This window comes from Podarcis cretensis (genome assembly GCF_951804945.1).
Source record: "Podarcis cretensis genome assembly, chromosome: 16".
NCBI lineage: Eukaryota > Metazoa > Chordata > Lepidosauria > Squamata > Lacertidae > Podarcis > Podarcis cretensis.
In genome coordinates this window covers 142,169-159,586 of record NC_137186.1, presented here as the reverse complement: position 1 = coordinate 159,586, position 17,418 = coordinate 142,169, and the positions used below count along the sequence as shown (strand labels likewise).

The 17,418-nt window shown below is 47.4% G+C and overlaps 1 protein-coding gene across 3 annotated transcripts in view; it reads left to right on the top strand.

Moving 5' to 3' along the window:
- Positions 1–17,418, top strand: part of INSRR (insulin receptor related receptor) — a 45,474-nt gene that overhangs the window by 10,338 nt on the left and 17,718 nt on the right. For all 3 annotated transcript variants that reach the window (XM_079957493.1, XM_079957492.1, XM_079957494.1), the window contains exons 2-4: positions 4,705–5,265; positions 8,851–9,166; positions 11,175–11,317. In XM_079957493.1, coding sequence (XP_079813619.1) covers positions 4,705–5,265; positions 8,851–9,166; positions 11,175–11,317 — 1,020 coding nt within the window. The remainder of the gene's footprint in view (positions 1–4,704; positions 5,266–8,850; positions 9,167–11,174; positions 11,318–17,418) is intronic.

Genomic DNA, 17,418 nt, shown 5'->3' with positions numbered 1-17,418 from the left:
AAGTGTCTCCGGACAGCGCTGGCCCCTGGCCTCTTAAGTGAGATGGGCGCACAACCCCAGAGTCTGTCAAGACTGGCCCGTACGGGCAGGGGTACCTTTACCTTTACCTAATGCCCTAAGAGAAAACTTAATGAAAATGATTTATAGGTGGTACATGACACCAGTCAAGCTTGCAAAAAATTACCATCTGCCCGATAATAAATGTTGGAAATGTAATGAGATTGAAGGTACTTTCTTTCACCTTTGGTGGACATGCCCAAGGATTAAGACATTCTGGGAGATGATTTATAACGAAATGAAAAAGGTATTTAAATATACCTTCCTGAAGAAACCAGAGGCCTTTCTCCTGGGCATGGTCGGCCAATTGGTGCCAAAGAAGGATAGAACATTTTTTATGTATGCAACAACAGCAGCAAGAATTCTCATCGCGAAGTATTGGAAGACACAAGATTTACCCACCCGGGAAGAATGGCAGATGACGTTGATGGACTACATGGAATTGGCGGAAATGACTGGCAGAATCCGAGGCCAGGGAGAAGAGTCGGTGGAAGAAGACTGGAAAAAGTTTAAAGACTATTTACGGAAATATTGTAAAATTAATGAATGCTAGGAAAATGTTGAAATGAAGTTATATGGCTTTAGTAGAAATGTTATAAGGAATTAAGGATAAATAGACTAATAGAGTATTAAAGGAAAAATAAGGTTAGAATGTGTTAAGATAATTATAGGATTAAAAATAGAGGAAGATGGAAAGGAATTGCTGGATAAATTAATAGAAGTGGAATACAAAAAGGGAGGTGTGAGGAGGTCGCAGAAATAAGTGAATGAAAGATAAGATATTGAGGACTTCCGGGTTAGTGCCATTGGCAATGGCGGAGCTCCTCTGACTTAGAGGGACCTGCTCTGCAAAAATCGGGTCTTACCGCCGCGGCGAAGGCGGAGACCCTTCAAAAATCCCAGGCAGAGGAAGCCTGGGAACGTGGGATTCGGCTGACACCAGGAGCACCCCCCCTACCCGCAGAGAAACCCCTTTTGGGGGGCTTTGAAACGACGTGGGGTGAGCGGCGCGGTGTTTTGAATCGACCGCTATTTTTACGGAGTGAAGCGCACAGCCGTTGCCGGAGAGCACTGACTTTTTCTTGTGGACAATTGGATTTCAAACAACAACCCGTGAGTAGAACGGAAAATTAGGTTTTTAAAACAATTTAATTTGGCAAGGAATGGGGGAAGGTCTAAACAGGAAGTCCACCTCCCCCTTCTGTAAATAGACTGAAGCAAAGAGTTTGTTAACTAAGGTCTTGGAAAGTTCTACGTAAAGGATTAAAACTTCACTGATTGAAACTATTACTTACACTCCCTTTGGAAGCAGGGGAAGCCTGCTGGAGAAGGTAAAATTTAGGAACTGAAGCGTCATGTCTCCAAACCCGGGAGAGGTCTGCGAGGAGCCCATCAACGGTGAATAGAAAGGTTTGACAGCTGTCAAATTTGACAGCTAGCTGTTAAGATACAAAGAAAGACTTTGTTTCCATTGTCCATTTTTGCGTCTAAAAAGAAGGAAAGGTAACTGGAATTGTTATTAATTTACATTTGAGACTTTTGGGACTGTGCTGGAAGGATTGATAGACTGCTTTCCGCTAGAGGGAGTTTTGGGACATGGTCATAAGAATGCAGCTGGGAAATTAGCCTAAAGATAAAAACTCTGAGAAATTAGCTTTGACCTTGGACATTTCAAGGATGTCGGCGGAGAAAAAAGTTAAGCTTGAATTGAATAGGACATTTTATCTGTTGGGAAAGCTGCATGAACAGATAGATGTCATGGCTACCAGCGTTGATATTTTGGGAACAAAAGTAGGCATCAGTAAAGAAGTCGACAAGAATCCGGCACAAGAATCTTTCTCAATTGAACAAATTGAAGAACCAGAGAAGGAGAAAATTGTTGTCAAAGTGATGCAAGGGGGAGCTTTAACCCTACAGAGACAATTGGAGGATTACAAGTTGAGGCCTTACATGACTGTAATTAGGAGAAGCCAGTTTTTGGAGATGGGAGCCTGGCTTGATTTGGAAAATGAAAAGTGGAGAGATCACCCTATGTGGGGATCAAATGACTTTTGGGATATGAATTTGAGCCAGGAGGGGACCGAAGTTTCTGGGGCCTTTGGACTCGGAAGAAGTGTGAAACAAGATCGGGAATACTTTATGGGCCCTATCTTTAATTATGGAAATCTGGCAGACTTGATAAGAAGGAATATGACCATCGTTGGGTTGGAGCTCCCCCGAGAACTGTTTCATAATATTAAAGATTATCAAGAAGATCGGCAGATGGGACATGAAAAAGACTTAAGAGCCTCGGATTTGAGATCTCCAGGTTGATGGACTGTTGTAAGCTGATGGAACTGTTGGCAGGGGCCGAGACCGGGGAGGGGAGACGGTGAAAGAAAATTGGGAATTTAAAGTGTATATATTGAGAATTAAAAAAAAAATTGCTTTTAATGAGAGATGGAGAAATCGTGGAATGGAATTTTTATGACCCTAGGGGAAATGTCTTAAGAGAATAGGTTTAAATATATCAGTTTTAATGAGAAATAAGATTAAATAAAATAAAAGTGGATGGCTAATTGGTGAAAGAGAGAATGGAAAATTACAGTATATTAAGATAAATTATTAGGATAAAAATAAAGATGAAGGATTTGCTGAAATATCTATTTGAACTAGAAAACAAAGAGGGGAGGTGTGAGGAGGTCAAGGAAATAAGTCATAGAAAGAAAATTATGTAAAGGTTTATCTTTTTTTCTGTTTTGATTGTATGTATTTTCTAATTATTTCTTTTTCCTTTTTATCTGTTTTTGTTTTTTCCCTTTTTTATTTTTTGCATTTTTTTTGGAAATGTCTTTTTTTTTGTATTGTGTTTTCTGGTTTTTTTGTAATGTTTTAAAACCTGAATAAATATTATTCAAAAAAAAAGAAAGATAAGATATTGAAATTATCTGATGTGTTTTAAATTGTGTTTGTTTTGTTTTGTTAGTTTAATGTTAGTGTTTTGTTAGTGTAATGTAGTGTTTTTGTATTGTATTTTTTGTATTGTATTGTATTGTATGGTTTTTCTTTTTTTGTAGTGTTTAAATTGTTGGAAAAGGCAATAAATATTATTTTAAAATAAAAAAAACAGAACGTCTACTGCGTGGCCCCTGTAGCGGTGCCAATTCTGCCAAGCAAAGCAGTTCAGAGCACACGTGGGATAAAGCTTATTTTAAAGCTTCTTGTAGGGTTGTTGTTGTTGTTTTACTATAGTATTGTTTTACTTTTCTGTTCAATGTGTCCTGCTTGGCCACTGTGACAAGAGAAATACGACTAATGGATCCACAAGCCAAGCTGCTTCAGGGTCTGGGAGGAGGGTTATCCTTCCATCAGGAGCAACAAGGCGGGTGTTGAAAATGGGGCGTCTGTCCCGGCAGGGGTCTTGGGCCTCTCCCTGGTGGAGGGTGTGGGGAGAGGAGCAATGTGGTGTCTTTGCCGCCTCTTTTCCTTGTAATTCCTGTTCTGTTTTCAAAAGCGCATACTGCACTGTCTAGTTTCAGGCCACCCCAATCTCTGAGCGCTGAGAGATCCCAGGGGTTTTGGACGCTTTCCCAGAGTTCGTGTTTCCCTTTGGAATGAGGCACACCAGAGACTGCGGTGTCTTTATGATATGTGGTTTATTTACACATATATACAAACTGAGCCCACACAGGAGGGGCTCCCCGCCTCCAAACCCCCAGAACGTCTTGCTTCTTCTTCTTCTCCCACAGTCACAGCCTTGGATCCCATCAGAAATCAAACACTGCTTTCTGAGCCTCTCCTTGCTGCTTTACTTCTAGCTCACACCAAAGCAAACTCTGCTGTAAAACTCAGGCTTTGTCCTTCTAGCTATCTGAGAGTTGAAGTAGGGCCCCCACCCACTTATTGTCTGGCGCAGAGCCCCCTTTCCTTTGGTCTCTTAATGGCCCATCACCCAGTCAGTCACTTCAACAGGGAGCTTGCCTGGCTTAGCTTTAACACTTGCTGGATCCAAGGATTAGAGGGGTTTGGCACCCACAAACCTAGAATAATATGTTAGGAGAAAGAGTGCATAAGCTGTTATGTATTAGTGAAAATAACATAAAATGCAGCATCGGGGGAAACTAGGAGAGTTTAGTACGGTGCTTTTAATGATTGTTTTGTCCTGCTTTTTAATGGTGAGATATACATTTCATCTGCCCCCTGTTGTGGCCAGCTGAGTTGGCAGCATATGCTTTTCTAAATAAATAAAGTGCTGGCGGGTTTTCACGAGGGCTTAAGAACTGTTGTGGAAATGGGGTGATCTGAATGTAAGATTGGGAAAATGGGAAAGCAAATTTGAGAGGTCTGTCCATCCTGTCTTCTTCTGGCTGTTCAGACAGACAGAGACTCCCTGTGTCAGGCAGAGGCCCTCTGAGGAGGTTGGAAAGAGCAGCCTCTCCTCCTGGGCCATTCACACAAACAGGTAGTGCAAGAATGTTGAGATCCATGCATTGCAGGGGGCTCCCTTCCAACTCCATGAGTCTGGAGCCTGAGGGGTGTTTGTGTGGGTCAAACGCTGCAGTCTGAAGAGAGTCCTGTGTGCTGAACAGTGCGGGAGGTGAAGAGCATGAGCTGTTCTTCATGTCCTGGTGACTCATTTTCTTTCCCTGCCACTCCCCATTTCTCCAGTCTGCGAGAGCATGGATATCCGCGTCGATGTCTCCCAGCTGCGGAATCTGGAGAACTGCACCATCATCGAGGGCAACCTGCAGATCCTCCTCTTGTTCACCACCAGCAGCGAGGATTTCCACCCCTTCAGCTTCCCCCGCCTGGTCATGATCACGGAGTACCTCCTGCTCTTCCGCGTCTATGGGCTGGAGAGCTTGCGCGACCTCTTCCCCAACCTGTCGGTCATCCGGGGGACCAGTCTTTTCTTCAACTACGCCCTAGTCATCTTTGAAATGCCGCACCTGCGTGACATCGGCCTGCACAGCCTGACCAACATCCTGAACGGCTCCGTGCGCATTGAGCGCAACCAGGAGCTCTGCCACATCTCCACCATCGACTGGGGACTGATGCAGACCCCCCACGCCCTGGAGCAAAACATCATCTTGCACAACAAGCCCGCGGAGGAGTGTGCTGACGTGTGCCCGGGCATCCTGGACGTGGAGAAGCCCTGCGTCCAGACCCAGACCAGCCTCAAGGGGCAGCTGGAGTATCGCTGCTGGACCTCCAGCAACTGCCAGAAAGGTGGGTTGACCCAGGTCCACCCGGGGCGTGTGGTGCCTGCAGTGGCCTTGCGAGGGGCTGGTGAATGGCTGAGCTTCGCAAGGGAGCAGAAGGGCTTTATGGGTCACTTGATTCCCATTGTGCTTCAGAAAGAGTTCCTTGGCATGAGAACAGCATAAACAACAGTTAATCCGAACCCAAATATAATTTATTTATAGTCCATCAGCCACAAATCCAACAGTTATCATATAACTAGCTGTTGCCGAGGGCAGTGGAGAATCAGGACCAAACAAGGCACGGTGGGGTGAGGTTGCTGTGGCTTTAAGAGGGGATTAGACAAATTCATGGAGGACAAGGTGGTCAATGGCTGCTGTGAATAATGCTGGGTTTTGAGAGCACAGGTCCTGCTGTGGCTCTCAAATGAGATGGCTGCCGATGCCTTCTTGCCATGATGCCTGTGCTCTTCTGAATATCAGGTGCTGGAAAGCACAGGAGGGCAGAGGGCTCTTGCACTCAGGTCCTGCTTGCTGCCTTCCCACAGGAAAATGTTTGGCCCCTGTGAGAACAGGATGCTGGGCTAGAGGAGCCCTTGGCCGGATCCAGCAGGCTCTTCTGATGTTCTTATGATCTGCTTGACCCCTGTGGGACAGAATGCCGAGCTAGATGAGCCCCTTTGGGCCTGATCCAGCTGCAGCCAGGCTCTACAAAAGCCATGCCTGTGTCCTTTTAACCCCTTCCTTTCAGGGAGGGCCCCCTTCCCTCTCTCCTTACACACTGAATTTCCTCCCTGGCTGGGCTCATGGCTCGTTCTGCCGGCACGGCTATCTTGGGAGCCTGGCTGGCTATTTGCCTGGAGACACACAGGTGTGGCTAGTATGATCCGGCCCGGGAGCTTCTGCATAAGTCTCCTCAAAACAAGGACCCAATAAACTTTGTTCTTTCCTGTGTTTACACAGAGGAACGATTATTAGGAAACAGGTGCTTTACTTTTTAATTCCTTTGTGGCCTATTTTTAGGAGCTCTCCAAAATTGGAGGCATGAGGTGAGCAAGTTAGGTACTCTGGTGATGTCATTAGTTTCCCTGCTGGGTGCCTGCATTTCTCGCCTGCCCTCTAGCGCCTGGTTTTTAAAAAATGCCACCGCAGAAGGACAGATCCCCAGTTCTGTTCATTTCCCACAGGAAGTAATGATGACGACGACACATTTGTTTATACCCCACCTAATGGGGCTCAAGGCAGTTTACAGATAAAAACAATCAAAAGCAACAATATTTTTTTAAAAAAACATGGATAGAATTAAAACTATTTACGTATATAAAATCTGTTTGAAACATATAGGCGGCAACCATTTCGCACGAGGGTTTTATTCCCGGCTCCTGCATGCGTTGGCAGAGCATGTCTCTGCATGCCCCGTCCTGCCCCCCATTATGCCCTCTTCCAGTTCCAAAAGGATCTGCACATTGGTGATGGCGCATCAGTTGGACACTCCCCAAACAATTGTCACCTGTGGAAATAATTACAATACAACAACATGGCCCCAGCCATTTCATTAAAAGCAGTCTGTTCCCAAAAGCACGGTTGAAAAGGAAAGTCTTTGCCTGCCGGTGGAAGGACAGCAAAGAGGGAGCCAGTGTGGCTTCTCCAGGGAGGGAATTGCAGAATCTGGGAGCAGCCACTGAAAAGGCCCTGTGATGACTCCTAGCTTGGCCTTAGGCTTCAACCATGATGGGTATTCTGGAAACCGTGTGCCTCTGAATAATACCAGTCACTGGGAGTCGGGGGGGGGGGATTGCTGTTGCTTTCAGGTTCTGCTTGCGGGCTCCCCAAAGGCACCTGGGTGGCCGCTGTGAGAACAGGGTGCTGCACTGAAAGGGCCCCCTTTGGTCTGATCCCACAGGCTCTTTCTCTGCTGCTGGTCCAGCGTTCCCAGCATCACCTTGGCAAGTTTTTGGACCCTTTCAGGCTCCTTCAGGATTCCTTAGAGAAATGCTCTGGGCTGCCAAGTGGCAGAGCAGTACCCCAGCTGATCTGTGGAATCTATTCTGTGTGGGATAAACTTGTCTTTGGGAAGGCAGCAAGCTTAGGCCAGTGTAGTATCTAGTAAGTGACCTGAGAAGAGCTACTTCTTTAGAACCAGCCCTCCATGCCCTCCTGGTCTCCTTTGCGTTGTCCTTTGGGGAGACCTCCCCCCATCAGCTGCAGCCCTGTCTCACCTTTGTGAAACTCTCATAAAAGTATGTGAGTCTCCTGGGCTTGTTTGCTGTCAAGAAGAGAGCTGCTAATGAAATATACACTGCAAACAGGCAGATCGTTATCGTGCGCATGCAACTGCCTCCTCCAGCTGCCTTGCGCTCTCCCTCTTGGACGGGCCTTTGGCTTCCTCTTGTCTTACTGGGCGGGGTGGCCAGCTGTGCCTCTCAGGACTGCTGTGCAGATGTGTGGTGTTTCAAGAGTTGCAGCTGAGATTTCCCCTTCTGCATCACTGTCCAGCACCACCTGAGCAACCTCCTGCTGGACTGGACCATCTCTAGGGCAGCGGAGAGGGTGAAAGAGGCCTTTGTGCCCGGGCCAGGAGGGCTCCTCTGATTCATTAACTCATTAACAGACTGGTACAGATTGGGAGGTCAATCTGTGGTATGAATTAGGATGATCCATACAAACCCAAATGTCTATGTGCCAGTAAATGGAGGCAACTAACTTAAATTATGCTTGGCGAGGTTGCCTGCTCCTGCCTTGCTGTTTGCTGTTTCCACAGAGCTGTTAGCTGAAGGTTTAGGATTTGAAATACTAAAAAGTGTTAAGACAGGGTGGAGTTTACTATCAGTTTATATGCTGATGACATCAGAAACAAGGCAGGAGATAAAGCACTGCATTGTGTTCTGCTGCCCTTGTGCATCCTGCCGCCTGAGGCATTCACCTCTCCTTGTCTCATGGGTGGGCCGGCCCCAACTTCTAGGGCACCTTTCAAATTAGAAATGTTTTTCCAAGGTGGCATAATAGAATATTACTAAAACAAAGCATAAAAGAGAATGGAAGTCAGTCATATGGACCCTGGGCCAGGGCTAGGCTCTCAACTAAACCAATACCCATAAAACTCAGCTTGCTTTTCAAAATTCTCACTCCTCCATTGCAGTAGACTTGCAACTCACACAGAGGTTACATTAGAGATAGCAAATAAAGCAAAGATCATGTATAGTCAAAACACATTGGGTGCAATGTCGGGTCTTTCTGCTCCCTTTTCAAATTTTTTTGAATGCACACAAGTTAACTGCACATAAATTGCGGGTCTACTGTATTAGTGAAATATACACTCAAAAATGTGTGTATTAGTGGAAATATACAAAAAATGAACTGGCTAAGGGGGGAATTGTTTGCAAAGAGGCATACAAGCAAAATTGTGTACAAAAATACATATATTGGGTGAAATGTGCGCAAAAATGCACCTGTGATTTTCATGTGGATCTTTTTAAAAATCTGCAGACATGGGTGTGTGTGGAATAAGGGGAGCTAAAATGAAGATTGGGGGGAAATGAGAAGCTGAGGGGCAGCTCTCCCAGTGCTGCTCTTGCCTCCCACTCCAGCCTCCGCCCCTTTCTCTCCCTCGCAGTCTGTCCCTGCAAAGCGGGGGGTGCTGCCTGCACCAGCTCCTCCGAGTGCTGCCACCGGGAGTGCCTGGGGAGCTGCCGCCGCCCAGGAGACAGCCACACCTGCACCGCCTGCCGCCACTTCTACTTCAACGGGCACTGCCTGAGCTCCTGCCCGGAGCTGACCTACGAGTACGAGGGGTGGCGCTGCGTGACCGCGGAGCACTGCGCCAGCCTGCGCAAGGTGTCGGAGAACCCCCGCGACTCCTCCAAGTTTGTCATCCACCAGAGGCAGTGCCTCTCGGAGTGCCCCTCGGGGTACAAGAGGAACGAGAGCAGGTGAGGGGGCCAGCTGGCCCGTCCCACACTTTTCAAGGGCCTGAGAGCTCATTTGTGTTCTGCCAAGTGTTGGACTGATCAGGTCACTTAAAACACTTTTGCCCCAGTTTGGCTCTCCTGTCTCCTCTCAGTCTTCTCTTTTCCAGGATAAACCTACCCAGCTCCTTCAACCGTTCCTCAAAGACTCTTGTTCCTCTTCATTGTCCTCCTCTGCACACCTTCCAGCTTGTCGACATCTTTCCTAAATTGTGGTGCCAAGAACTGAACACAGTCTTCCAAGTGTGGTCTGACCAAGGCAGAATAGAGTGATATTATTACTTCCCTTGATCTGGACACTAGACTTCTGTTGATGCAGCCTAGAATAGCATTAGCTGTTTTTGCTGCTGCATCACAGTGTTGAGTCATGTGAAGCTAGGGGTACCAAGACCGCTAGATCCTTTTCGCATCTACTGCTGGTAAGCCAGGGGTTCCCCATCCTGTATTTCTGTATCTGGTTCTTCTTGCCTAAGTGCAGAATCTGACATTTGTCCCTATTGTCTTTAGCTTGCACCCAGTTCTCCATTCTGATAAGGTCATTTTGAATTCTGATTCTGTCTTCTGTGGCACTAGCTACCCCTCCCAGTTTGGTGTCATCTGCAAATTTGATGAGCTTCCCCTCAATTCCTTCAACCAAGTCATTTATAAAGATGTTAAACAACAACGGACCCAGGACAGAACCCTGCGGCACCCCACTTGTCACTTTTTTCCAGGATGATGACAAACCATTAATGAGTACTCTTTGGGTTCGGTCAATCAACTAGCTAAAAATCCACCTGACCGTTTCCTCATTCAACCCACATTTACCACTTGCTTGTTCTTCCTCTTACTTCGGACATAGCCAAAGAAACCTTTTAAAATTATTTTCAACCTCTCTTGCAAGCCTGAGCTCATTCTGAGCTTTAGCCTGCCTGACCTTCTCCCTGCAACTGTTGGCTTCGCACGTATACTCCTCCTTTGTGATTTCCCCTTTCTTCCATTTTGTATACATGCCCTTCTTAACCCTCAGCTCATCTGAAAGCTCCTTATGCAGCCACACCGGTTTCCTTGGGGGCCTCAATATTTCTCCTTTTAGAAACTCCCATCCTACTTGGACTCCCTTCTCATTTAGTATATCTGACCACAGGATCACATCCAGCAGCTCCTTCAGGTTTTCTAAACTGACATCTTAAAGTCCAGAGTGTGCGTCTGACTACTTCCACTGAAGCAGAGTCCACCAGCTTCTGAGGGAGCCCCTTCCACTTTCAAAGAGCTCCTGTCATCAGAAAGTTCTTCCTAAAGTTGGATCAGAATCTCATTTCCCATCCATTCATCCTAAGAACAAGTACAGGTCACACACAAACTCACATGGCCAGGGATAGGAAATGTGCACCGTCTGGGTCCTGCCCTGATCCTGCCTGCTGTGTGAGATACTGTGCCTGGCTGATACTGTGTGAGAGAATGAAAGTGTGTGAACATGAACCCAAAGTTGGTTCTTTGTGGTTGCTATTGCTGCCCTGCTATCCATTTAAAAGACATTCATGTCTGTCAAAGAAATCCTGGGAACTGTTAGCTATTTGTGATAAAAAATATATGCCTTATGCAGATAGCTGAAGATAAATCTTTTTACTTGACAGGTTGGCTACAGTTGAACCACAAGCATTATTTGCAGACTCCTGCAGACAGTGTCTGCCAGAAGTCCCCTCCCTTCTCACCTTCCCAGTCAGTCAAGACAGAACTCTCAGAGAGAACTCGCCAACTCCCAACTGCCAGTTGCCAACTGCCACCTCCTTTCCCCACTACCATTTCGTCTTTGTGAAATGCAGTTCCAATGAAATTACATTACAAATAGTAACAGGATCTGCGGTTTGCTAAGGGGGCTGAGGGATTCTTTTGGGGAAGGTGCTTCTGAGGGGTGAGGGATGGAGAGAAGCCTCTCCCTGCATTGTGGGTGCGTCATCCCCAGGTCTCTCCCCCAACCTCCTTCTTTCAGCATCTTCTGCCACAAGTGTGAGGGGCTTTGCCCAAAGGAATGCAAAGTGGGCACCAAGACCATTGACTCCACAAGGGCAGCCAGGGACCTGGCTGGCTGCACCCTCATCGAGGGCAACCTCATCCTGAACATCCGCCGGGGAGGTGAGTGGCTGTGCCCCAGGGTGCTGGGCGCTCCAGGGAGGGAGGTCTGGCCTCTGCCCACTGAGGGACTGAATCTCTAGAGGGACAACTTGAGGGGTGAGCCTGCCATGCATTCAGATTTCCTCAGATTTAACTCGGGGGGGGGGGGAATCTATATTCTTTTCCTTTGCAGCTGAAGGACCATTTAAGGACCCCGAAGCTCAGCACTGGCACCCCACAGGGATGTGTGCTGATTCCTTTCCTGTACTAGTTGTATACATATGACTGTATTTCATCTGATCCATCCACTGTAATTATTAAGTTTTCAGATGATACTACCATAATCGGTCTAATTACAGGTGGGGATGAATCAGCATATGGGGGGGGGTTTCAAAAAGTATCTACATGGTGCCTAGAGAATAACTTACACCTAAATATTAGCAAGACAAAGGAGATGGTGTTGGACTTTCGGAGGAAGAGAGGGGAACCTGCCCCGTTGTATATCAGGGGTGGTTGTGTGGAGAGAGTCTCTTCCTTTAAATTTCTGGGAGTTTACCTTAGTGAAGACCTCACTTGGAAAAGCAATGTAACTCAGGTGGTTAGGAAGGCCCAACAGAGACTCCACTTCCTCAGGGTCTTGTGAAAGAACAATGTTAAACAACAATTGATGACCTCCTTCTACCGGTCCACAATAGAAAGTGTCCTCTCATATTGTATCACAGTGTGGTACGTTGGCTTGACAGCCACGGACAGAAAGTCTTCACAGAGGGTGGTGAACACAGTACATGATATCATGGGCCCGCTAGATGACATCGCAAGGGATCGTTGCCTTAGGAGAGTGAAAAAAATGCTCAGGACTTCCGGGGTTGGCGCCTCCGGCAATGGAGGAGCTCCTCCGATCGGGAGGAACTTGCTCCGTGAAAAGTAGGGTCTAACCGCCACAGTGAAGGCGGAGACCCATAGAAATCACAGACGGAGAAGCCTGTGAACTTAGGATTCAGCTGGCACCATTCACGCCTCCCCTACTCGCGGGGAAACCCTGTTTTGGGGATCCGGAGCGACGTGGGGTGAGTGGCGCGGTGCTTTGAATCAACTGCCTCTTTCACGGAGTGAAGCCGCATTGCTATTGTCGGAGAGCGCTGACTTTTTTTCTGTGGACAATTGGACTTTAAACTACAACCCGTGAGTAGAACGGAATATTGGTTTTTTAAACACCTTAATTTGGCAACGAGTGGGGAAGGTTCAAAACAGGAAGTCCCCCTTCCCTTTTTGTAAATAGACTGAAGCAAAGAGGTTGCAAACTAAGGTCTTGGAAAGCCTCATGTAAAGGATTAAACTTCCATCGATTAAAATCATTAAACCCCCCTTGGAAGCAGGGGAAGAGGGGGGAAATTGTGGACTGTGCATCCTGCAGGAGAGAGTGATAAAAATTAAATTATCACTGCTCTGAACTCCTGGGAACGGGCTGCCAACAGATTGACGTTTGGAAGAGTTCATTGACAGCGAAAAACAGTCAGTTAGTAAGAGAAATATATTGCTTTCACTGTCCGCTTCTGCGTTTTAAAAGGAAGAAAAAGCAATTGAAAAAGTAACTGAAAACTGAAACTATATTACTTTTGGAATTGTGTCGGAAAGGAATGATACAAGTGGAGATTGCTCCCCCCTAGAGGGAGTCTTTGAAACTGTTACAAGAGTTGAGCTGAAACTGTTACAAGAGTTGAGCTGAGGAATCCAGCTGTACGATAAGAATTGTGAGAACTAGAGACTGACCTTGGACTAAAATGTCGGCAGATGAGATAATAGTGTCTGCATTTTGCAAGATAGATCATTTGCTGAAACAGCTTCACAAGAAGATAGATGCTATGGCTACTAAAATTGACATTTCGGGACTAAAAGTGAATACCAACACAGAAATAACTCAGGATCTAGCACAGGAATCTATTTCAACAGGGCAAATCGTTGAACAGGAGAAGGAGAAAGTTGCTGTTGTTGAACTTAAAGTAATACAAGGGGGAGCCTTAACCTCACAGAGGCAGCTTGAGGATTACAGGTCGGGGTCCTCTGTGGCTGAAACTGGAAGAGGTCAGATTTTGAGGATTGGAGCCTGGCCTGGACTGGAGGGGGAAGGTTGGAGAGATCCCCTTATGCAGGGGTCAATTGACATTTGGGACATGGATTTGGGTCGGGAGGGGATTGGAGCTTTGGGGGCCTTTGGAGTTGGAGGAACCTTGAAACAAGATTTGAAATATTTTATGGATTCTAGTTTTAACTATGGAAATCTGGTTGACCTGTCGAGATGGAATAAAAGTGCTGTTGGGTCGGAGCTTCCCCGAGATCTGCTCTCTAGAATTAAAGAATATGAAGAAGATTGGCGGAAGGGATGTGGAGATGAGTTAAGAGCTTCGGACATAAGATCTCCAGGTTGATGGACTATATGGAATTGACGGAAAGGACTGGCAGAGGCAGAGACCAGGAAGAGGAGACGGTGAAGAAGATTGGAAAATTTAAAGTTTATGCCTTTGAAAAAACTCAATATGGAGGCCAAATGGCCGAAATATTGGGAGATATTAGAACAGGAAGGAGATAAAATGAAATTGCAGAGTTTTGAGAAACTAAAAGACAAAGTGTGAGATTGGCTTCATTATTATCAAATAATAGAGGCCTATAATTTGGATAAAAAATTGGGCTTCCAGATGGAAAAATCGAAACTGGAAACAGAACTGTTAGAAGCTAAAACTAAGATTCTTTCAAGAATGTATAACTTGCTGTTGAAATGGAATACTCAGGATGAAACAGTTAAATCAGCTATGATTAAATGGGCACAGGACATAGGTCATAACATTTTGTTTGCTGACTGGGAAAAGTTGTGGACCACCGGTATGAAATTTACAGCATGTAATGCCCTAAGAGAGAATATTATGAAAATGATCTATAGGTGGTACATGACCCCAGTCAAGCTTGCTAAAATTTATCACCTGCCTGATAACAAATGTTGGAAATGTAAAGAAACTGAGGGTACATTCTTTCACCTTTGGTGGACGTGCCCGAAGATTAAGGCTTTCTGGGAGATGATATATAATGAACTGAAAAAGGTATTTAAATATACCTTCCTTAAGAAACCAGAGGCCTTTCTCTTGGGCATAGTCGGCCAATTGGTGTTAAAGAAAGATAGAACGTTTTTTATGTATGTGACAACAGCAGCAAGAATACTCATCACAAAGTACTGGAAGACACAAGATTTGCCCACCTTGGAAGAATAGCAGATGCAAGTAATAGACTACATGGAATTGGCAGAAATGACTGGCAGAATCCGAGACCTGGGAGAAGAAGCGGTGGAAGAGGACTGGAAGAAGTTTAAGAACTATCTGCAGAAATACTGCAAAGTTTATGAATGCTAAAATGATGTTGGATATAAAAATAATATGGCATTAGTGATACAGTGTTAAAAAATATGCAAAAACGTAATAGAAAAAGGGCGAAAGATTAAGGTTATATTATGTCAAAAGTAAACTGTCAGGGAACTGACATCAGAGCGAAAAGCGGAGGCAGGGCTCCAGAGCGATGCCGGAGAGGGAACCAGTCGGGGGGAAGGAATTCAGCGTGACACCAATAGAGAGGAGAGGGAGGAATCGGTGTCAGGGCTCCAAGACCCTTCAACCGAAACCAGCGGAGAGAGCGCTGGCACGCCCTTGCCATCCCCTTACTTGCGCAGACGCGTTCCGCGCAGGGAACATAGGCGGAGACTTGGGGTCAAGCAGCTTTTATGCTGGAAGAGATTCAAGAAACGCCCACTGGCAGATTCTGCAAGTGACTAACAGGTCACGGAGGGCGAGCTCTAACCCTGAACATGTTTGAGCAAACCATCTAATCGAAGTGGAGGCAGTTTACGCACGAGTAGCCTGCCAACCTAGCAGTTCGAAAGCACCTCCGGGTGCAAGTAGATAAATAGGGACCGCTTACCAGCGGGAAGGTAAACGGCTTGCCAGAGCAGCGATGTCACGCTGGCCACGTGACCCGGAAGTGTCTCCGGACAGCGCTGGCCCCTGGCCTCTTAAGTGAGATGGGCGCACAACCCCAGAGTCTGTCAAGACTGGCCCGTACGGGCAGGGGTACCTTTACCTTTACCTTTAACCACACTATACCATTACAGCAATCTGCCAGTCCCTTGCTGTTACTCGTGAGTAAGCAGTGGAAACATGAGCCAGACAGGAGGCGCCGGGGCAGCGGAGGCAGCTGCGGGGGCGCAGGACCTGGTGAAGAGGAACCAGGAGCTGGAACGGCATGTAGCTGGACGAGAGGCGCACCCAGGACGCGCAGGTGAGACCCACCCCAGTGGCTAAGAAGGTGCCCGGACTGGTACACAAGTTTGGGGGAAAACCCCAAGAATATAATGGATTCCGGACAGAAATAGAGTACGCACTGCAGCTGCAGCAGGATGATTTTGCTGACGAGGCGGCGCAAGTGGCTTATATCGTGGGGCATCTTGAGGGCAGCACGAGGGAATGGGTTAGACCCCTAATGGCCGCGCATAACCCCGCCATGAAGGACGTCCAGAAGTTTTTTCAGGCGATGGACGCTATGTATTCCAGCCAATTGGGGGAGAGTGTGACCCAACGGGAGCTGATGAGATGTAAGCAGGGGGACCTTTCCGTTAGAGACTATTGGTCCCGCTTTGCGATGCTAATACACAGGCTCGAATGGGATATGAACAGCTCGCCCATACGAATGCTGTTTGAGGAGGGGTTGTCCCCAGCCGTTAAAGATGAGCTCTCCCGCGCGCCCCGCCCGGAGACTATGGATCAGCTGACAAAATCTGCGCTGGCGATAGGCTCTCGCCAGGAAGCGCGCGCTTTGGAAAGGCGGGAAGGGAGAGGGGAGCGTTGCCCTGACTACCGCATTCCTGAGATGCCAAGGCAGCCTTCCGATGACGTGGTGCCAATGGAAATTGATGGGGCGCGCGCACGCGAGGTGCCGAGCGCCCACCAAATAGTCAAAAGGGAGGCAAAGGCTGGGAGAAACTCCAAGAAATGTTTCCTCTGCCAACGGCCAGGACACTTTGCCAGGGTCTGCCCACAAAGAAAGGCTTGGCAAGGGATGGTGGGGGCCGCTGGAAATGAGGGGGAGGGGGCAGAAGACAAGGTGCAGGAAAACGCCAGCGCTTGACTGCCCACAAGGGGGCGCAGCAGCCAAGCGAGCAACTAATTGAAGTGCCCCAACCGGACCCACCCAAGGTTTCTATAGCGATAGAGGTGACGCTAGAACTCCCAAATGGACACCCAGTCAAGGTGAAGGCAATGTTGGACTCAGGGAGCTCCTGTAATTTTTTTAGTAAGGAGTTTGCACTGGAGCACCAGATCCACCTGCTGCCACTGGATTTCCCACTCCAAGTCACCACGATAGATGGCAGAGAGTTGCTAGGGGGAGAGGTGACACATCAAACCCCGCCAATGAGAATGAGTGTGTCCAGGCACACAGAAACCATAGCCTTTCATGTGGCCACACTGGCGGGACCCCCAATAATACTGGGGATGAGCTGGCTAGTGCTACATGATCCAGTGGTGGCGTGGCACCAACGCACGGTCACCTTCGGGTCAGCCCACTGTTTGGAACACTGTCTAGGAGTGGAGAAGCCCAGGGTGAGGTTGGCCAGAGCAGCAGCAACCACGCTGGAGCAGAAAGGGAAGGTGCCGCCACAGTACGCAGACTTACAAGAGGTCTTCAGCGAGAGGGAAGCAGACAGGCTGCCGCCACATAGGCCCTTCGACTGCCAAATCAACCTTCTCCCTGGGGCACAGCTGCCGGTGGGTAAGCTGTACGCCATGTCCGACAGAGAGATGCAGGAGTTGCGAGACTTTATAGACAAGAACTTGGAAAGGGGGTTTATAAGAGAATCTAAGGCAGTGGGGGGCAGCCCTGTGTTTTTTGTGGATAAGAAAAACACGGATCAGCCGAGGCTCATCGTGGACTATCGAAAATTAAACCTGGTATCAGAACCCGTGACCTTCCCAATGCCCAGAATTGATGATATTCTGACCAGGGTAAGGAAGGGTAAGATTTTTACCAAGCTGGACCTTAGGGGGGCCTACAATCTGATTTGAATGAGAGAGGGGGACGAATGGAAA